General features: G+C 34.8%; 1 protein-coding gene across 3 annotated transcripts in view; it reads left to right on the top strand.

Annotated features, from left to right (window-relative positions):
• Positions 1-23,911, top strand: part of Not1 (CCR4-NOT transcription complex subunit 1) — a 568,860-nt gene that overhangs the window by 441,457 nt on the left and 103,492 nt on the right. For 2 of the 3 annotated variants that reach the window (XM_090401629.1, XM_090401628.1), the window contains exons 39-40: positions 3,737-3,980; positions 9,259-9,498. In XM_090401629.1, coding sequence (XP_090257755.1) covers positions 3,737-3,980; positions 9,259-9,498 — 484 coding nt within the window. The remainder of the gene's footprint in view (positions 1-3,736; positions 3,981-9,258; positions 9,499-23,911) is intronic. The other variant, XM_090401630.1, reaches the window with a different exon arrangement.

Below are 23,911 nucleotides of genomic sequence, written 5' to 3'. Positions count from 1 at the left end.
CAGACCTCTAGAAGCTTTGAAACGAGAAAGAAAGAACACATAGGATATGTCAGAAATAACAGACAAGATATTTCAGGCCTTTCATGCCACTTTGCCTCTACTAACCATCACATTGAGTGGGATAAGAGCCTTATGCCATACATAGAATATAACTACCATTCAAGAACCTTTAAAGAAGCAGCTACAGTCGCCCGTAAAACTGAAAACCTGAACAAGAATCAAGGTCTAATTTTACCAGAAATTTGGAAAACTTTTATCAGATCATTAAACATCAAAGAAATGATCTTTCATAACAATTACGTCATGAGCCATAACGAATAAATCATGTTAACGAGACACGCACAATACCAATTTTTTGTATGAATTAGAACCATCAGTTATAACCTAGTCTGTAACCTTCATTTTAGCTTACTAGTTTGTATTCCCTGAGGATGCCAATAGAAAAAGATTGGCGAAACATGTAGGAGGATAAAATAAAGCTACTTGACAAAGATTGTTTAAAAAAAGTGTAATAGTCTTATGAATAATTGTCAAGAAAAAATTCAACATAACACATTGTTCAAACCACTTTTAACTTGTATCTAGGTTAGAAATAAAACACTTGACCAAAGACTGGAAACCACAAATATGAGAGTTTTGAGAAAGATTAGGGGGGGTGAATTGTTAGTATTCAATGTGTTAGCAGAGCTAATCTCTGGTTACTTAAACAGATTGCTTAAACAGGTACAGTTACTTAAACAGAATGGGAGAGGAAAAATTAGCAAAAAAACGTGTTCTTTGCCAGGCTAGCAGGAAAAAGACTCAGAGAAAGACCAAGATCTAGGTGAATTGATACAATAAAAGGTACCTTAGAAGACAGAAATATAAGATCTTATAATATTGGAGTCTTGACAGATAACAGATTAATTTGGATGAAAATTGTCAATCAGAAGTTAATGATCTAACTTTTCATATAGTACTATCATCAAATTCCTTGGCATGGATTTGACGATGGTGATAATGATATCATTTGACCAGAACATGACAAAAGAGAGTTTTCATATATGTGTTTGAAACAAACATGACAGGATGAAAATCCAGATGAAAGTCAAGAACTTTTGGATGTGTTGCTGTTGTTAGGATTGTCTTAGAAGACAGAAATTTAAGGACTAATCATGTTGGAATGCTAATAAATAGCATCCAGCTTGCAAGAAAATTGTTGATAAGAAATTGGTAATGAAATATTTTTGAGATGTCATAGTAAAACATGTAATCTTTTAAGAGTATGTTTCAAGAAAAAATATATGTATATATTTCAATAAAAGATATATTTAGTTATTTGTGTGTGTGTGTTCCAACTTGCTGAAAATTTTAAACCACAAAGAATTTCTTCATAATCTTATTTTTAACACATTGATGCTGGACAGGGAAGAATGGAACACGAGTAATTGTGATTGCCTCATACTTTGTGCATTAGACAAACATGTGATGAATTGTATTTATGCTGTTTGTTGAAGTTGAATTGCAAAGGAGAAAGATTCTGTTTATTTCAGGACATATAACTGAGAAGAGAATTCCTATATTTGGATGGTGGATGGGTGAGAGAGAGAGAGATTCAATATAAAAAAATAAAGGCTCAGTATAGATTCCTTTGCATGGATAATACAGGAAAGATGAACCATTCAAGATTTGATTACTTTTTCTGGAAAACATTGCACTTCTGTAGTTCAGTAGCAAGGATGACACGGTATTTGTCAGTTATTTAGGAAGCCCTGCATTTGAATTGATTGGCATCCAATGTAAGATTACAAGGAATCTTTTGAAGGGCTTTTCAACTGAAGGAGGTTAGCCAGTCTCACAAATCTAGTAACTTATGGATCTTATCTTCCCATTTGGCTACTTTTTTGCAAATGCAATTGGATTGAAAAACACCTAAAAAGTGCATGAAATGTCTTATGTAGTACAGGTATCCCTTGCTTAACATGGTGAAATTAATTGCGGCAATCCCTTGATATATACACAGCAAGAGTTTTGATTAACGTGCTTTTAACCCTATTATTACCATTATTACGGGCAACTCCAGGGAGTCATTAGACTCATCGAGGGAGGCCCCAAATCATATTCATCACAACTATTTGACATTCATACAGTATCTATCATACCTCGCCTTAAACTCATTCACTGTCACAGCATCCACCACAGACTCAGGGAGCGCATTCCACTCATTCACTACTCTAAAAGTAAAGAACCCAGCTCTAACACTTTTACTAACCACACTTTTGCCCAGTTTCCATGGATGTCCCCTAGTCCTCCCACAACCAGCCCTGTTCTCAAAAATATCTTCTGAATTAATTTTATAGAAACCCTTCAGTAATTTGAATGTCTCAATCATATCTCCCCTCCTCCGCCTATCAACCAATTTTTACAACCCACAAATCCTCAACCTGTTCTCATACGGTTCATTCCACAGACCTGCTATCATCTTGGTCACTCGCCTCTGGATCCTCTCCACCTCCTCCCCATCAAGAAGAAACTTAGGTGACCAAATCTGAGCACAGTAGTCTAGATGGGGTCTTATCAAGGCTCGATACCCTATGGAGCTCGCAGCTGACCTGACAGATACATGCAAAATGTTTAATATAAATATTCTTACACAATTCAGTGTACAGCTTGGAGGTCATAAGTAGCTGTGCATTCATATGTTACGAGTGATATTCTGCACTGTTTTTTATGTCAGTTTGGTTTAATAACACATGTTATGTAAAGGTTTGTGATATTTGACAGTAAATTGTATCTGAGAGATACCTCGACCTCCGATGTCAGTATAGTGTGGTTTAGTTGTCTTTTTTTTTTATTCTTTGTTCAATAATTTCTAGATTGTAACTGAAATAAATAAACCATCATGTATTACTGAAATAGAGAGCCAAAGGCTTATTTATCATGCATGTCCTCTAGGAGATGTGCTTTACATTATGGAAAATACTAAGGAAAGTGATCTGGAGCTTACTCCACCTTTACTACGAGTTGCCCATAAGGTTGCTTATGCTTGCATCCGCCGAAACTTTTAGTTTCTATATATTCGGCACAAAACTCTTGTAGTTTCCATATTTGGCTATGAAATAATGTTGGATTTAATATCCACTTAATTTGTATCATCATGTATTATATTTGCAGTGTTTTTTCTTTAGGTTTTATTGCCTGTTTGACGAGGTCTGGAGAGTCATTTTGCTTGTTATTGCAGAATTTATGCCGATAAGAAAAAAACTAAAACTATTCAAATGACTCTTGCTAACTTCTTTTGATAAAAAAAATTGCAGTAAATAATGTAGGTGCATTAATTTTTTATCTTTCTTAAAAGAGTACCATATAAAATGATCTATTAATACAGTAATCGATCATGGACAAATTGTAATTTTTACCATTGATTATTAGATTTGATATACGCGGTAACATCGAGGGATTAATTAATCGCGTTAATCGAGGGATACCTGTACGTACATACATACAGTACTACAATCAGCTCTTACTGTAGCAAACTCATATAGACTATTACTTTATCCGTATAAGTTTAGTATAGTGAATTATCTTTAGTACTATGGAAGAATTAAGATCTGTTTCATAGTTCCTTATATCATGAGTGATTTCACCATAATGATGTTGGTTATATTAAGAATGCTGTATTAATTATATAAACATTAAAAACCTTCCCTTATTACCTTATTTTCTGATGATGTGTGACATCGTTCTCTTTTCACAGTTTAACTCAGCTTCTTGAAATGTTAAGAACAAATACTGAGCCTGCTTTTTTAGACAGAGCACCAGGACCAGGTGTAGGACCAATGTCAATGATGCATTCTGGGATCACACAAGCTCGAGAATTAGATGATCCCCCAGGGCTACATGAAAAGACAGAATTTCTTTTGCGTGAGTGGGTAAATCTCTATCATTCTCCAAGTGCTGGCCGTGACAGCACCAAAGCATTTTCATTATTTGTTCATCAGGTTAGTGGATTAATAAATTTAAGATTGTTTGAGTTTGATTTTAAGCAATATTATAGTTGATTTAAAACAATGTTATCCTATTAAAAAAAAAAAAAAAAAAAAAGAAAGAAATTTTGTATGTAGGATTTATTATAATCATTATTGCATCTACTTATGTTCTTTATCTAGTGAAGAAGATGGCTTCATTTTTAATAGCTTATGAAAGTTATTTCCATATTTCAGAGTAGGAAGAATGATTCTATGTACATTTTAGAATCATACTCTCATTATAATGAAAACTCATCAGAAAGAAATAGTTTCTTATTGTAAGGTTTGCTATAGTGAATTTTCTTTAGATTGGCATTGATGATAGAGGACTCAGGTTAAGTTTCCAGTAATTTTTTTTATAATTCTATTCATTAAAGTAAGAGTTGACCATATGTGGAATGCAAATAATTTTCTTAAAAATTCATTGAACAGTTAATCTAGCATGTTAAATGATTTAAAATGTTTTAAAAAGATTAATCTTCTTTTCCTCATGGAAACTATTATTGATTGATAATTTATTTCATATTTACCCAGCCCAGGGTAAAAAAAAATATATATAAATATAAATACACCCTTCAGTGTTTTTGTTTCCAAAAGGGAATAATCAAAGCTCCTTTAGCCTTAACTAATTTTTTTGAAGATCAGTAAGTAGCTGATCTCCACCCTTCATCCATCAGTGATAGCCTAGAGAGCTCAATGCTATCACCAAATCAAGACTTTCAAAGAAGAAATTACAGTAGCAAGTGCCACCATATCATAGTCCTCAAACCTTAATAGATATATATGCCGGCTTGGTTGGCCGAGTGATTAGCATATCCACTCTCCAGCCAAAAGGTTGCGCTTCGAATCCCGCCATCGGCATGGATGATTGTCTGCGAAAATACTAGTCGTGGTGGTTGGCGGTAGATGCTGTTGATGTAGATAGTTGGTTGCAATTGGTGGAGACAGAGTTGTGGAGTGGGTACCCTCCCTCGATGAGTCTTTGGACTCCCTGGAGGTGTCACATAATAATATATTATGTCTGAAAATGGTGTGAGTTCTGTGGCTGCATTTTTGAGCTGTTGGACTCGAAATTGGTTCTTCAGGGAGAAACCTATACTTTCCTATGCCAAGGATCAACTAACTCAGGAACTAGCTGAAGAAAGGTCTAGAAAAAAAAGTTCTTCTAGTTGGTGACTAGAATTAGACTTGTAACAGTTTTCTTTAAACATTCTACAAATGACATTTCCACAAGATTACATAGGCACAGTTCAGAGATTGTTAGTGAAATTGGTTGGTGGGCATAGCCCAATTTTCACCATTTCATGCTGTTTAGTACATCAGCTTTGTCGTATATATATCATTGTGAATGAATCATTATTCACATTAAATATGATGTGACAAGCTTAACATAGAAATATTTTAAGTTTGTATCTGGAATGTTACTCTAAACTATATTTAAAAAAAAAAATTAATTAGAAATGCCTTGTAATAGTTTACTTTTAAATAAATCAGCCATCACATGCGCATTATTTAATTGATTATTTCTTAGATTCTTTTGGTTTGCAAATTAACCGAGTTCAATAAATCTAATCTGTAAAGGTGGCATAACTATAAAACAGCAAAATTACCCAAATAAACTTTAATGCAAGTACAAATATTTTGTACCGAAAAGAACATTACATCATTAGTATGTAGAAACAACAAGCAAATTGAAGAACATGAATATAAGGCACATAACAACAATCAGTTTACCAATTAAAAACAGTTGTTGCATGCTAGAAATTAATATTAATAATTAATATTAAAACTATTTTTGATGTTTACATGAAATGAGAATTTCCTAAACTTTTGGGAGAGATTCCAATTCATATGAGGCCAATGTAAAAGGGCTTCAACTTTCTTTGAAAAGGCATTCTTATTTAAAACTGCTTCTATGGAGAAGACAAGCTCCATCCCACAGGATACTGTGTTTAGTGTCAATACTATACTATACTACACAGCATAGTATTAACACTATGCTGTGTCAGACCAGACTTTTGAGATTTCACATATTCAGTGTATCTTGACACTATTAGTTTACTGTATGATGATTTCTTTCCTAATGTGAAGATTTTTGAATTTGTTATACAATCAGGATATTTAAGCTGGAAAAATAAAAACAGATTGAAGGTACTGTCTCCACCTTTAGCAAACTATTTTTTTTAAACAATACTTTGGTTTCATTACGTTGATGATTTTTGCTGTTTGGCCTCATGCTGAGGTCTCCTACATCAGATCAGTGGCCTTTGCCCATGTATTCAAGTCACCATTGAAAAAGAAAACGCTTGTAGTTTACCATTCTTTAACATCCTTCTTACTCGCACAGCCTCCAGTACTTTGTCAACCAATGTTTATTGGAAACCTATCTTTACTGGTAGATACATTTACCAAAAAAGGTCATTCATCATGCTTCTTAAAAAATTGGTGTTATCAAGTCATTAATTAACATAGTACATAATGTGTTCTCCTCTCCCTCAAGCTTACAATAAGAACTTCTCACTATCAACTTTAATGGAATTAAATAGTTACAACCTTCATCAAATCCAACAGATAATTGACTCCTATGTTTCAACATCTAAGGATTCTTCAACAGACCGTAGGGTTCCAGTCCCTTATATTTCTGGTATCTTTGAACCTATTGGTAGAATTGTGAAGTATCACTTTAATCCCACTCATTTTCCTATCAACAAATTTCTCATCTGTTACCATCTACGAAAGACTAACTGTTACCTTTATCTTTAGCTGGTGTTTACCAAATCCCTTGTAAATGTAATTTGACATACTTTTGGCATACATGCCATTCTGTGGGGGAGGGATGGGGGAGAAGTAATGAACAGCAATACTGTGTGTCAATATTGTTTCATATTGAACATGTGAAACCTCAAAAGTCTGACCTGGCACAGCATAGGATTGACACTAAACAGCATCCTGTAGGATAAAGCTTGTCTCTCTCTTCCCCAAAAGTTTGAGAAATTCTCATTTTATATAAACATCAAAAATAGTTTTAACATTATTTATTAATTTTAATTTCTAGCATGTAGCAGCCATTTTTAATTGGTAAACTGATTGTTGTATGTACCTGGTATTTCTGTTCTTTCATTTGCTTGTTTCTATACATTGATGATGCACTGTTATTTTTAGTAACAGTGCATCATTAAAAACAACAATGAAATATTTGTTGTTTTTGAAGAACCCTAGCTAAAATAGTAGAGCATACTATTTAGATTATTGCTATAGGCAACAAAAAAATTAAGAAAAATTGATTACAAGTATATCAGGAAAGAGGAAAAAATTAATATATTTTAAAGAAAAGTCATCTTATTGTTTTCTCATCTAATATTTTCCTAAGATTTCTGATTGCTTAAGTCAACTGTAATTATCTATTTATTTTGCCATCCATTGTCCAGGACTGTCACATATGTTTATTACATGTCTAGATGTTATATGCGCTTAGGTGAGTTTTGCCTGTTTCACAAAAGGGAATATGATTTTCTAGTTGAAAAAATCCTATCTCCTTTTAAGTCTGATAAACTGAAAACTTAATACAGTTTATTAAGGTTCATCCGAGACCAAATCACTCAGCCATGATGGACTCTGCATTCATTTTTTTTTTATATGAATCCATCTATGAAGCATTTGTAAACCTATCATGCATTAACACCTCATGGTACTAATGAACTGCTCTCGAAACCAAACACATTGTTTTCAAGCCACTTCAGAAGACCTCCCTGAAGTTCATCTTCCACCTAAACATTCATAAACACCTGTGCTCATGAGACCTAAACTTATTGCCTCTTGGCAATAGGTTCAGAGAGATCTGCTATCTACTCAGTCAGCAAGGCTAGCTTTCAGATGTAAGTAAATCTGTTTGTTATCAGCACCACAAAAAGAGCATCTCGAACATTCTCCAGATAACTAGGAAAAGCATGCATGCATCTCTTGCAGTTGGAAGTTAAAATATATATGTACTATTTCAGCAATGTTCAGTTAGTTCATGGAAACCAACTTCTTAATTTTCAGTTATACTGATGTGGTTGTTAATAAACCAATGACAATAGGTTGAAAGCATTTCACTAACCATGTCTAATCTCTCAGTGAGGATCAGAGAGACTAATTAAGAGCTGGCATGGTTGGCTGTGTGGATAGCACACCCGTTCCCCAACCAACAAGTTGAGTTCTGGCTTCAAATCCCACCATGGGCATGGATGTTTGTAAAAGCCTGTTCTGGACAAGCTTATATAGCTCCTTGAGTTTATAAGGCTCATCTTAAAAACAATATACCAGCGGATGAGATCCATGCCATTATCACTTCACACCGAACTGGATAGAATAGAACAAAAGTGATATAGAAGTTGTTTTTGTATTGAAATGCCATTCAATGAATCATATGGGGCTTCATAGGGGAATGTATATGGATTTTGAAGTTTTAAAAGCCTGTTCTCCTTAAAACTTGTATCCTATTTTCTATTGCTCTAGCCATTGCCAGCATAATTCTGTATGTTGTTTCCTTGTACATGCATATTTATTGCATATTTATTTTTCCAGAAATGCATGTCATTCAAGAGTAATTTCATTTTAGTTTGGTATTTGCATGATTGCTTAGTGTGATTAATTATTGTTTTATTTGCTTTTTTTTTTTTTTTTTTTTTTTACCAGTTATTCTAGGTTGAAGAAGTAAACTTCAAACTCCCAAGAAAATAGTATGATTGGTAGAAATTAGTTCCAAAAAAGCTTTCCCATATTTTTTACATACAATTTATTTTATGTTTGTCTTGTTTTCTCCTTTTTATTTTCTGCTTTCAAATGTGTTTTACTCTTTTCTTACAATTTTTCATCATAAGGCAGATTTGCTGCTTTTACATTTTTATAGTTATTTATGACATGACAATTGAAGTCTTATTTTAATTCTGCTGTCATTCATAATTGAATCTTTTTTATATGCAATGCAATATATAAAATATTATAAAAATTCCAAATAGCTTTCATTTGAAATGTTAATAATGACCAGGGATAATTGTGGTCCATATGCTTCCTGTTAAGACTTTTTTAAGCTATCAACAGCATTTTTGAACATGTCTGCAGCAGTAGTATTTAAAAATGCAGACATTTATCTAATTATTACAAGCAGTTATTTTAATCCCAAGCTACATTCATGAATGATTTTTGAACCTTTTAAATAACTTTAAAAATTTTTCTTGGCAATAATTTGTATGTACTTTTTTGATACCAGATGAATTTACAGGGGATTCTGAAGACAGATGAGCTGATTACCCGGTTCTTTCGGCTTAGTACTGAAATGTGTGTTGATCTTTGCTATCGTGCATTAACTGACCAAAGTACTGGTGCTCCAACTCTTATCCGTGCTAAGTGTTTCCACACACTGGATGCATACGTTCGTCTCATTGCACTTTTAGTGAAACATAGTGGAGATGCATCAAATACTCATACAAAAGTTAATCTTCTCAACAAGGTAAATTCTTTAAAGAAATTACAGTATATATTCTTTATAATAATGATATTAATCAAATAATAATATATGAGATATATTCATATTTGATGTTTATTCCTTTCCCCCTTTACAGATGTACACATTATTATAGCAATTAAATATAATAAATCAGTGCTTCATAATTTATGATAAAATGCTATGAATATGCTGAAAAGCACTAACTTTCATTTACATGACTGATATTTTATAATCGGAGCATCCATACCTCAGCTGCATAGATGGAGCCCTTTGATTGGAAAATCCCTGGGTTTGAATTTTGTCACAGATGCAGAGAATCTTTATCAGGGTTTTTCAACTGAAGGTGAGTTAGCCAGTCTTACACAGATGTGACAGGATTGTTGTTCCCAGAAACCTGGGTTTTTCATCCTTCAGAACAGGTAAACTAGTCAGAACAACACACAGACAACGCAGATAGGAGTAACTGCTCTCTCATAAGCATTATCAAGTTTCTAAGATGCCAAGTTACTTTGCCATGATTGGCCATTAGGACTAACAGGAAAGGGGAAATGGAATGGAATATTTCGTAATTGTGTTCATGTTGCAAAAATCTGATTATTTCAAAAGCATGATCCTCTTTAGTTTTTAACATATTCATCTTGAGTTCTTTTTGTGCATCGGGTGGGAACTCACTTGACTATACGTATGTCTCCTCAGAATTGGGTGGGTGGGTGCATTTTTAAAGGTTTTCAATATATAATGCATGTCAGTTTCTATTTTTTTTCTACAGAATTTTATTTGTAAAATTAATATTTTTAACTCTTATAATGATATAGAAAATCTTGAATGTACTTCTGATTTCAAACTATATATACATTTTTATATTCTTTTGAAAATTTGCCTTACATTGAATCGGTTGGTTTTTGCACCCTGTGACCACATATTTTCTGCAGCTAAAATTTTGAATTATATAGTTAGGATATTGTATTTAGATGGGTAGATTACTGTACTGTACTTAGTATTACAATAAAACATCTACTTTGTTTTGTTTGCCTCTATTCAATAGTGTCTATTGGGGAGAAGGTATTTTCATTATGCAAGGTCATGTCACTCCATTTTTCTTAATTACTCTAATCAATGGTCTAAATATAGTCATAGGCTAATTGTCTGTGTCCAGCATTTAATGATACAATAAAACTTAATTTGTTTGCATGCATACACAATATAGTGTTTGTTTGTTGGGGGATGGGGGGGGTCACTGTACAGAGACTTTTTCATTGTTGTGCTAGGCCAGATTTCTCAGACTTTTTATTAATGATGTAGGACTGGTGTTCTTGTAATCTTTTCTTCACAATATCCAGTTTGTTCATAAAAGCCTGAGAAATCTGCCCTTGCACAACATATAATTGACACTGACCACAGAATCTTCTAGTCTAGAATATGCTTACTTTGTCAGTGATGCTTCATTTTTGACTGTTTATTTAAGGAGAGTGCTGAGGCCTTGCTTCATCATCTTAACCTGAATTGGAACTACTGCCTCTACTTATCAAAAATTTGAAAAAGTCTCATCTTTGAAAGCCTTCTCTAAGTCAAATGAAACACACAGATATTGGCTTGTTATATTCTATTATTCCTTTTTTTTTTTTTTTTTTGTTACAATTCAGTTTAGATTCTTATTCTTCTCTGATAATTTTTGTACATATTTTTAGGATAGTGCATAGCAAGTTTATTCCTCAATAGTTTATGGATTTTCAGATTTTATCTTTTTAAATACTGGTATTGTAATGTTCAACCTCCATTCACTGGATATCTTTTCTTTACTTCCATATTTTATCATTTTGTTATGAATTCTATTTAGTCCAGTTGATTTCCTATTCCAATTCAATTTGTGTTTTCTAGCTATAATATCTCTAACATTTTTATTCTTCTTTGCCTTCACATAATTTGTAAAATAATTTTCCCATGATTCTCTTTCTTTGTCTGGTATATTTATGTATTCACAGATTTTCACTAATTACATCATAAAATAAGGTATTTTATGATGTAACTAGTGTAGTATTTTGGCATTTTGCTCAAAAATTCAACTACTTGGTGTTTCAGGTCATTGTCTGCTTAAATTTTGTTGAATTCTTACATTTCCAAGAAGAAAGATCATGATTTATCATATAACTTCTTTTATGCAAGTTATATATTTAAATAATATGTAAAAATTAAGTTTTAGAGAAAGGTACATTCTATTTCCATCATATGAATAACAATGGAATCCAAAATCTATGCAGATCATATTATGAATGACTGCAACATTAAATCTGATTTTGAAATCAAAATATTAAATTTAATAATTGAATAGTTATTAATAGTTTAATAACTAAAATGAATAACTGATATAACAATTTTGGTTAGGAAATCAGCAGTAAAAAGAAGAAAAAAGGTAGAACATGGAAAATGGCAACCATGTTCTTGAATTACTTAAGCTGTCTAGCTAAAATTTTTAGTAAAAAATTGAAAATTAAGCTTGTTAATAGATAATAGAACAAATGAAGCTAGTTTGGTAGATAAGCACCTATATAAATTTATATGGACTAATAGAGAAATTTAGCCAAAACCACTATTCAGATCCTATCAGAGCCTTGGAAATATCAAGTGCAACAGCACAGGTTTCTCCAAACCTTTCCTTAGGCAAGATCTGCTGTGAATATCAAGTGGTAGAATCCAAAGCACTCAACTTCATCACCTAGAGAACTGGCAGTTCTCTAGGTGATGAAGTTGAGTGTTGATGATCTTCACTACTACTTTAGAGAACACTGAAGTGAAAACTATATTAACCATCATTAGTTTGATAGCTGACTTTTTATGGACTTGCTTCCATGCTGTTAGGTTGTTACCAGCTGAGGTGTAGGAATGATAAAGGACAGGTGTTGAAATTCTTCTGTCTTTCTAGCTGAAGGCCACTGCATGAACAACTGAAACATTGTTTTGTTTCTAGTTTAGTTGGTGGTGGTTGCCTTGATCACATCTACAGGAGTTAGAAGGATGGTGTCAGGTGGTTAGCTCTTTTTCATTAGTTGCTATTCAATTAGTGGCATCTGGTTAGAGAGGGTGGGAGCACAGATAGACAGAAATTGCATCCTGAGGCCTAATGCAAGAGACTAGAAGACAACCAACTAGCATTTGTGCATCAGGTGAATTTTTTGCATTTTGCTCTTTCACAGTCAGACAGATGTGTTAATGGTTGTTTGCAACTGTTTCAGGCTTCAGTGTAGTCTGATAATGAAACTTGGTATTGGGCAGGGGTTTAAACATAGCAGGGAATGAAGGCTCTCATTCCAACAGATAGTTTCTGTAACACAATTACAGAAATATGTGCTGTAATTTGATGTATCACGAGATACGAGACATGAAAGAATTACTGAAAGTAATTCTTAAGTTAGTGCCACTGGGTAACAAACCAGAATGGGATATTTAGTATAAAGGGTCAGGATAGCGGTGGGCCTAAGGAACTTTTGCACTTTATGCACACTAATATCAGGAGCATTCGGAACAAGCAGGAGTAATTTTTGGCATTGGTTAATTCATCCCGGTCAAAGGTTATTGACTTTATTGAGATATGGCTAACAGAAGATGATATAGTTAGTGGGATAGAATGTGAAGGGTATAGTGTGTTCAGGGAGGATAGAGAGAAAAGAATGGGGGGAGGATTGTTATTGATGATATCCGATGAATTGCAACCAAAGAGAGTAGAGGTTTGCAGGACAGTAAAAATAGCACATTTGAGGCTATCTGGTGTGAGATAGATGCCAGCTGAACAAAATATACAATTGGATGTTGCTATAGACCAGGAGTTGGAAAAGATGGAGATGGTATGCATTGTAAATAAACTCAGTGAGTGGAGGACAGGTAATTATTATGGGGGATTTCAACTATGGGAACATAGATCGGAAGGAGGAGAGGACACAATGGAGGAAGGAAATAATCTGGATTTAAAAAAAAAATACATTAAAATGAGATAACATATATAAATATTATTTTACACAATTTAAGATGACAATTTCCCAGACTTTAGGGATAGTAAGAACGTCATTACGGTTCAAATTAGGTCTGTGACGTAGGACTTCAGCACTTTCTTTATATAAACGTTCATGTTTATATGAAGATCTATGTAAAAGTTTAGTCTTCTCCGAATGGATCCTATGGTTTGGGTTTTCAATTCCGTGTTGTGCAAGGCCAGATTTCTGTGGTGTGATAAGACGGATATGGTCTTGATGTTCCAAAATGCGTTTGCTAATGGATCTACCTGTCTGTCCAGGTAGATCCATTAGCAGATCCACAGGAGCATGGGACCCTCGTACATGCCGGGTAGCATCAGAGGTGAGAATTTGTCTTTAGGAGAAGATAACTAGTTGTAGATTTGCTTGATTGGCTTGTAGGTAGCAGCCAAATTATATTTCTTCATGAAATATAAATTGGCTGCTATATAAATATAAATTGGAAATATTTCTTTTGAAAGACGTTCGGAAATGCCTTTGATATAAGGTATGGGAATCCTATGGGTTTGTTCTTGTCTAGGTTGATGTGTGGGGAAATGACTGATGAATTAATTGTACTGAAGATGTCCTATGATACTTAGGACGAAATATTTACTTATTAAAAATCTTACTACTGTGGTTACATGTCTATGTTTAGTTAAGGTATAATTACCTAGTAATTGCATCTGAGAATTTGTCTATAACAAATATGACCACGTTGCCAGTAATGGGCAACCTGGGAGGTGGCTAAATGTGTGGAATATTCAGTTAAGACAGGGTGTAGGTGGAATTACAGGGCTGATAAGTATGACCAACTTAAGAGATTGCTTGGATCAGTGCCATGGCATGTAAAATTGCAAGGGCTGGATGTAGATAGTGCATAGGAAGTGGTAAAGGAATGCTTGGGGGGGGGGGAATAATGGCAGACAGCATACCTAGAGTCAGGAGAGTAAATCAAGTGGGAGTTAAATGGATTAATATCATCATTAAGCTGGAGCTGCAAAAAAAGAAACAATTGTGAAGGAAATTTAAGGAGAAAGATGACCAGCAGGCACATGAACAGTACAAGGCACAGGCCAGAACTGTAACTAGTGTGATAAGAAAGGCTAAAGCAGATATGAAAGGAAGTAGCAATACAGGCTAAAGATAATCCCAAACAGTTCTTTCGATATGCTGCAAGTAAAAGAAAGATTGTATATGGCAGAATGATTTTAATGAATGCTGATGGTAGGGAGGTAACTGGATCAGTCGAAATTGTAGAATTACTAAATGAACACTTTGCAAGAGTATATCATTCAGGTAGTGATATTACAGGAACAAGAGAGCCAAAGAACTGAGGTAAATGAAATGGAGGTGCATAACATTACAGAACCTTAATGTGAATACAGCTGTGGGATTGGATGGTATACCAGCTTGAGTTTTACATGAAGCGGCGAGAGAATTGTCAGTTCTCTTCACCATGTTGTTTAATCTGAATCTCAACTCTGTGTTAATTCTGAGGGATGAAAAGAGGGGGAAATAGTTCCATTACATAAAGGAGACTCCAAGACTGATGCAGCAAATTATTGATCATTCAGCATATCAGGAGTTGTTGGCAGAGTATTGGAGAAGTTGGTAAAGAGCAAAATACAGAAATGGGTAGATGGAAATGGGATATTGTATGGGGGGGAGCATGGTTTTGTGAAGGGTACATCATGCCTCAGTAACTTGCTCACATTTTATAGTAGAGTGAAAGCTGAGTTTGATAAAGGTAATGGGTTTACAGTGATACTGCTGGACTTTGCAAAGGCCTTTGACAGGATACCACATGAAATTCTAATCAGTAAAGTGCAGCACATGGGGGATGGATAGGAGGGTGGTTGATGGATATAGAGTAGTTTATTCAGGACTAGAATCCAAAAAAAAGGCCTGTGACTAGTTGCGTGCCGTAGGGTTTCTGTTCTAGGACCACTACTGTTTAATTTGTACATTAACAATATATAGGAAAGGATCTGAGAGGAACTTTCAGTTATTTGCCGATGATGCAAAGTTGTGTAGAGTAATAGTTAATACAGATGATGTCAAAATTTTGACAGGATGATTTGGATAGATTGGTATACTGGGCAAAGGAGAATGGATGTCAATTTAATGTTGGGAAGTGTAAGGTTATGCATTTTGGGGTGAAAAGATTACCAGCTGTATACTACATTGGTGGAACTGTACTCCCGGAAATTGATGAAACCAGAGACTTGGGTGTGTTAGTAGATAGGGAGTTAAAGTTTAAGGGACATGTAGCAAAATTGCCTAAAGCAGCTCATCAGATTACTTGGTTACTAAAGAATACTTTGACGAACAGGGACAATGGATGTCAATTTAATGTTGGGAAGTGTAAGGTTATGCATTTTGGGGTGAAAAGATTACCAGCTATATACCACATTGGTGAAACTGTATGCCCGAAAATTGACAAAACCAAAGCAAGCTGTTGTTCCTCTTTATCGAACCTTGATAAGACCCCATCTTGACTACTGTACATAGATCTCGGTGCCGGGGGGGAGGTGTAGAGCAGTGCTTCCCAAACTTCTGGATGTCAGGGCCCCCTTTGCAAAAATTAAAATATTTCATGGCCCCCCTCAAAAAAAAAATCGTAATAGAGAGAGATATTATTATAATATTTATTGTATTTATATTCAGTACAAAACATACACAGCGAATATTGCAAAAATCAAATGCATATATTACATTTTTTGCCTCTTACCGTTTGGTTCTGAAGACGATGCAGGCTGTTCTGGTAAAATATGAAATACTGTCCTTTTTTTGAGTCTGTTTCTGGTTCTTCTGATTGTTTGCAGGATTTTTTTTTTTATTTTTTATCAGCCATTTATCCATCTCAGGGTTAAATTTTTTAACATAGAATGGATTAAATGATATCACCACTTACCGATACTGGCACACCACAGACTGATAACATGAAATTAGTGAATATTACCTGAATAAGGGAATCCCCGGACCAGGAACATTTTTCTATTTTTTTGCTTTTCTCCCTTTACGGTAATTAAGCCTAACGCGAAACAGACAGCAAAGGCAGGTTATTAAAACGTGCATATGATTGGTGTGGTATTAACAGAAGATCGTGCAACCAAAAGATAAAAGCATAGCTGACAGTTGAGTTGAAATGCTAACTCTCTTCAACCGAATTCCATATGTGAAACTGCCTTAACATTCATTATGTATATATATATATATATATATATATATATATAACTTAGTTTTAACACTTTTACGAATTTTAACACGTTCCGTTAAATTTTATTGCTGCCTTGGGAAATTGAACTCGCACACATCTAATTAATAACAATAGTTTTTAGTTAGATACTGTGTTTGCCCATACAACGTATGGTTTTGTTTCAGTCTATACAGCAATAGTTTCTGTATGAGGGGACATGTGATTCATTAATTAGTGTGTTTTTATCCTAGTTGTCTCTAATTGCACTATTTGTTGAGAAATATATCTTATTCACTGGCATAATAAAAGTACTTGTTTTTATTGCCTCTGCAGTATAGTGGCTGTTAGGGAGGGCATGTTGTTTACCACTGCAAGCGAGTTACTATCTCCCCACATGAACTTGTTTAAGCTTTTTTTCATGTGTGAAGTATATGCAAAACTTTTATTAGTAACAGAAAACTAGCTCGGATGACAGTGATAATATAAAACTAGTTTTGATATGTATATAAAGTCGATATCAACAGTCCCTAATTACGAATGCGTGATGAAAGGGACAGGAAGATTTAGAGCTTCCCTGGAGAGCATTCGAAGTAAATACAATTAACCACTGCTTTGAAATGAAACATATAAATAAGCAATATTTACTAATATTCATTAAGCACCAAAATACGCAGGAAGCAAAGTTTGTGAACCAACACCAATGTGTGAATTTTTCCATTAAAATATAAAAAATAACAAAAAAGAAATAATAAATAATAAAAGTTAAATACTTTTCTTTTAAAATAAAAAAAATCTACTTAGTCTTAAAACATTTTAAATTTGTTTTCATTATTTCACGGGCCCCCCTCAACAAAACCTATGGCCCCCAAGGGGGCTGCGGCCCACAGTTTGGGAAGCGCTGGTGTAGAGGATCCAGAGGCGATTGACCAAAATGGTAGCAGGTCCATGGAATGAACCTTACGAGAACATGTTGAAGATTTGTGGGTTACAGAAACTGACTGATAGGCAGAAAAAGGGTGATATGATTAAGACACAAATTACTGAGGGGTTTTTTTACAAGATTAATTCAGAGGAAATTTTTCAGAACAGGTCTGGTGGTGAGAGAACTAGGGGCCATTGATGGAAACGGAGGAAGACTGTAATTTGCAAGGGTGTTGGAACCAGGTTTTTTGCTTGGAGAGTAGTGAATGAGTGGAATAGGTTGCCAGAGTTTGTTGTGGGTGCCATGAGTGTGAATGAGTTCAAAGCCAAGTATGATAGACACAGCACAAGTGTTGGATAGTTCTTGACATGTTTAGGGCCTCCCTCCATGAGTCTAAAAACTTCTTGGAGTAGACTATAGTAATAATAATAATTTAAACAATTAAAAGAATTATGATTACTTTGGCTTCAGTTTAGAGTTCACTCTAACAGGTAGTTGAGTTTGGATGCTTGTAGGAGATGGTATGTTCATTATTATGTCACAGATGCTGGTAAAGTGGATGTTGAAGAAATGTTTTTGTGTGTGGTTTTTTCATTAGTTGAAATTTTTTGAATGAAGTTTGTTTTTTATTTTTGTTGCACTGATACTATATTTATTTGAGTTTGAAAAAGGAGGGGACATGCAATGAGGTGGATACAGATGCTTAAACATATTAACTATAGAGAGAGCATTTAGTCTCCAGGTCTATCAGTTAGATGGTTTGTGCACCAGCTGATTGCGAGGGCATCCCCTACAATGCATTGATATTTTCAGTCCCATCATGGACAACTCTGGAGGCCATCCTGTAAAAAAAAAAAAATAATAATAATAAACAAAAATAAAAATCTTATTGTTCTATCCTCAAACATGGGGATAGCTCTGGATCACCACAGTACAGTATTTTTGGTATATCATTGAAGAGGAGGAAGAGAAGCTGGAACCTCTGTTCTGGGGACCAAACATGTCATAAGCCACTTCAGTCCTCTAGTAAGTGAGGGTGATGTTTCACCAGGCCCAGTAGAGTGATATATGAAAATGCCAGGACCTCTTTAGTAGAATTGGGCTACCTCGAGAAAGCAGAGGTTGATTTGACTAGGTAAGGTAGTTCAAGGGCCATATAGCTAAGATTGCAAATACAACTCAGAGAATAATTGTAATGCTGAAAGGGACATTGACATGCAAAGGTAAGGATGCCATTTTGCCTCTTTACAAGGCCTTGATAAGATCTCACTTGGACTATTGCATGCAGGTCTGGTCTTCTGGTTTCCGTCCGTGGTAATTGATATAGTAAATAGAGAGAGTGCAAAGGATAGTGTCGAAAATTATATGAGGATTGTGGAATACTGATTATGACTACAGATTGAGAATTTGTAGACTGCTGACATTAGCAAACAGGAGAAAGAGGAGGGTGATATGATTGAGGCTTACAAACTTCTGAAAGGGTCATACAGGATTTGGGTTGATTAGAATTTTTCATTTTATAGAGGATGGGGAAAGGACGAGAGGGCATCTTTGGAAACTGAGAATGAACGCTCTCAAGAAAGGAGTGAGAACTAGATTTTTCTCGCATAAGTGGTTCATGATTGGAATGGATTGCCATTGGTGATGAGTTCCTGACTACCTGGAGGTCTCTTTTATTAATAATAATAATATTAATAATTACTACAAATTTCCAGTGACCTTTATCTTTGGTTTTTATGTCACCTTTATCATCTCTGATTTCTTTTACAGTATTCTTTCCTCCTCCTCTTAACTTTTTCAATACCCTTCAGAATATTTTGTCACCTTCATAATATTTATCTTTTGTATTATTTTCAAATCTTGCATGACTTTTTTGTTTAGCCATATTTACACGTACTTAACGTTCTTACATTTTTCTGTTTCCCAAAGGCACTTGATGACTTATTGCCATAAGTTTCAACTGACTTCTTTTTTGCCACTAGGTCTAAGATTTGTTTCTTGTTTTCAAATGTTTATTTTTTCTTCAGTAATACCTTATTTACTCGAATATAACTTGCCCTCGTGTATATCTCGCACCCCTGATTTTACTTTACGAAAAAGAAATTAAAAAGTTTCGCATATGGTTCACATACAAAAAAAGTTTAAAACTTTAAGAAATAAATAGTGAATGTTGTTATGGCAATTTCAGATAATATTTTGGAATTTGCTTGAAGAGAATCAGCATTTCAACCCAACAATTATCCACTTGCCTTTGTCATTGAGTCCTGTGATTAAACAGTAAGTTTAATAATTTCAATATTTTATCTCCATCACAGAGACATCTTCAATAATGCAATGTGAAAATTGTAATAACACACACACAAGAAACAATAAGAGGAAGAAATGCAATTAGACTATATAAAGATTAGTCTTGTGAGAGGTACTCTCTATGTTGGCTAGCCTTAGTTTTGGGTTTGAGGCCTAAGAATTAAAGTTACCCAAATCTTGGGAAGCTTAACAATCATATTTATTAAGATTTTTTTAAAATCTGTTACTGATTCTAAAAGGAGTTTTTTTCAAGTTTGTATTTGCTGTGATGGAACGTAATAGTTTTCTTCCATCTGATTCTGTGCAAGGTATTCAAGGCATAGTCAGTTAGACTTGACTGACCATAGCTGTTTTGGCAGATGTATTTTTTGTATTCATCTAGGCAGATATTAGCAGATTTCCTCGTAGTTTGATCATAATATGGTAGGTTGCAAGAACAAGGAACTTTTTAAACGCCTGGAATAGACATGGAAGGAAATGGGCCCTTAGGAGAGAGGAGAAAGGAAGCCCAGCTTCAAATGAGGCTTGAAGCAGTGCAGAGATTATATTTCTTTAAAGTTCTGGCTATTTTTTCTGAAGTGCCCTGGATATAGGGAGTAGTAATGGCATTACTATAGTCTTTATGTTGAGAAGGATGTGAGGAGGTGGAAGGATAGATCTTTTTTGGCACATTATAATCATTGAATAGGAAGGTTTGAGGAATAAAGGTGAATTCAGCTGTAAGGGAAACTTGGATGGAACAAAGGTTTAGAGGCTCTGTTGACAAGGGTTTTGTTGAAGGAGATGATGTGAAAGTTTATGTATGTATTTACCTGTGTGGATGGGTTTTCTGTAAACTGCAAAAGAAATGGTACCATTGGGCAGATGTGCGATTAGAATATCTAAAAAAGGCAAGCTGTTATTTTCTTTTCCTGCAATGAGCTGTATTTTGGAAAGAGTCTAATGTGCCTGAGCTATGTCTTAACCAAATAGAAGGTTTTAGAGTGGCAGTATCAAGAGCATGTTTTTCAAATTGCTCCATATAGAAATTGGGTGATGGCTTCCATGGCCCTACACCTTCCCAGGTGTAGACCCATGGAAATACATTCTATCTGTTTATATAAGGCATCCTTCCAAGAGAAGTAACCATTATGGATAGAAGAATTAAAGAGATCAATAATGTTGGTGTGGGTAGGGCATTTTTCTGTAAATTTAGAGTGTCAGAAAGGGGCATATTTGTGAATAAGGAGGTGACATCAGAGCTCATCATGATATCATTATTGTTTAAATTTTTGATTAAGAATTTGTTGCATGGAATTTTTATATAAGAAGTGTGGCCAATAAGTGGAAATGAATATTTAGCCAATTGTTTTAACTAATTTAAAAGAAGGCTAGTCAGTAGCATCTACTATAGGATGGAGAGGGTAACTGGGTTTGAGTTTTTGGAATCTGTTATTGTTTGATGTTTATGTTTCACTTGGTTAGACTATATTAAATTTAGTTTAATCCTTTATCCAAGTGTAAGCAAACAAAGTTTGTGCCTGAAAATATCTTCAGGACTGAGGTAAGGTAGTGCAACACCAGGCAACTCCGAGCAAAGGTGAACCAAGCTCTCATCACTCCTTGTCTCAGTATCTCCCATAATGCAAAGCACATCTCCTTGAGGACTTGAGGTACTGAGACAAGGAGTGATGAGAGCTTGGTTCACCTTTGCTCGGAGTTGCCTGGTGTTGCACTACCTTACCTCAGTCCTGAAGATATTTTCAGGCGCAAACTTTGTTTGCTTACACTTGGATAAAGGATTAAACTAAATTTAATGTTGTTATTGTTTGTTTCTTGTATGTTTTGTTACAATTTTGACATTGTATTCCTGAGGATGTCTCTGTGATAGAGACAAAATATTGAAACAATTGATCCTGCTGTTTAATTATTTCTCTTTATGCTGTTGTTATTCTATTGAATTGTATTATGAATTTAAATCAGCGCATCTAAACCTAAGTACGCATGCAGTTGAGTGTACAGTTTACCTGTAAAAGATGCTCAACTTCTATTCTTTTTAAAACTTCCTTACATGCTGTGTTTTTCAATGTGCTATTCATTTGCATCCTACTTAATACTAAGTGATGGTCACTTCCAATTTCAAATCCTCTACTCTTTCATTCTGAATCAGCATGAAGATATCACCATCAACAATGACATAGTCAATAAGGCTTTTCCTATTTCTTGTGTCTTCTCTCCATGTGAACTTATGCACATCTTCATGTTGGAACATGGTTTTAGTATGACTAGTCCATATTCTGAGCAGAAGTCTTGCAGATACTTACTATTATTATTAGCCTTGCGTTCTTCTCCAAAATTTCCCAAAACATTCCTATTTGCCTGGTGGGATTTATTTCCTACTCTGATGTTTACATCTCCAACAAGGACTACTTTTCCTATTTTCTTTGTTAGCTGCCTGCTCTAGTAACTCAAAAATTCCTCCACTTCTTCCTTCAACTGTCTTCAAATCAAGAAGTTTATCTTCAAGTTTGGTGTTGAATGCTATTGCTACTCCCTCCTTTCTTTGATTGTTATCACCCAAATATAGCATCCTAAACTTATTATTTAGTAAGATCTCACCTGTTTTTATCTTCTTTGTGTCGATAATACCAATTATATCCACATGGTACGTTTCCAGTTCTTCTGCAAGTTTAGTTTCCTTTCCATTAATACTCCATATACTGATGTTGGGTTTATTGTTCTTCTAGATGCTGAGTTGGGGTTTGGTCCAGTAACTGACTTTTTTCTTTTCTCCCACGTTTCCTGACAAAAACCATTTTTAACCAGACAATATCCCATTTAGCATGAAATCTCATCATGCTGTACCATCATATGTATTTGTAGTTTAAGCCGATAGATAGTACAGTTTGGTCCGCTATGTCCCATATTGCTCGTCCTTGCTCGTTCAGTACCCAGTGGATGTCTACTAACAAGGTATGCTGTGCAAAGTTGAGGATTGGACATTAGGTCAGAAGCCACAATTGGTTCTTTACATTCCTTAAAGGTGATGTGGAGGTCCTAGTTATTTGGCTTTGACTTTTAAGTAACACAGTATTGTCCTCAGCAAAACTGTGAACAGGGTGTGAGGAAGATGGTGAGTAAAATAACAATGAACTCTGAAGAAAATTGGAAAAGAAAACACCTTCCACCATTACACAGTGAATGACCTGAGAGAACATTCACTGAGAATCCCTTGTTGCAAAATCCTACTATGTACTTTGGAAATGTCAAGTCTACCAGCAGCACAGGTTTCTCCAGGCCTTTCCATCTCGTGTGTCTGGAGGTGGATGGTGTAGGCTGGGAGATCTGTGGATCTAGATTGGCGAAATCCATGTGGGTGGTCACTGATTAGTTGACAGTGCTCCAGATGTCAAAGAAGTTGACTGTTAATGATCTTTTTAATTTGAATAACACTGAGACAAGAGCAGAAGGCTCATAAGTGGACAGTAAACATTAATCACTTTTTGAATTGGCTGTATATTGGCTTGCTTCCATGCTGTTGGATGGATGCTAACTGAGTATAAAATTTAACATAGTTAATAAAGAACAAGTTTTAGTTCAAAAGCACATCTCCTCAGAACAGTTGGTGGGGTTCCCTATCAATCCCAGAAACCTTTTTGGTGTCCAGGTTTTTCAAGATTCTTATGTCTTTTTGGGAAAAAGGTCACAAAAAGCATGCATTGCACTGATCTGATCCAAGTAAAAGAGGAGATGATTTGCCTTGGTCATTTATTTTGGAGTCGGACAAAAAGAAGAATGATGCCATTTGCTCAGCTTTATCTTTATGTGATGTTGCAATGCTACCATCTTAGGAATAAAGTAGGAGAAGCACAGATAGACAAAATTCGAGCCCAACAGCTTTGGTAAGAGAAAACCACAAAGCACAACTTCCATTTGCACAGGTGGCAAGTTTTCTACATTTAGCACTTTCAAAGACAGGCTTAGTCCTGTTAATGATGAATG

Source organism: Typopeltis vanoorti, chromosome 12 (assembly GCF_054136105.1).
Source record: "Typopeltis vanoorti isolate ZY-2024b chromosome 12, IOZ_Tvanoo_1.0, whole genome shotgun sequence".
In the NCBI taxonomy this organism is placed as follows: Eukaryota; Metazoa; Arthropoda; class Arachnida; order Uropygi; family Thelyphonidae; genus Typopeltis; species Typopeltis vanoorti.
The sequence above is the reverse complement of the archived record's forward strand: the minus strand, read 5'-3'. Positions and strand labels throughout refer to the sequence as shown.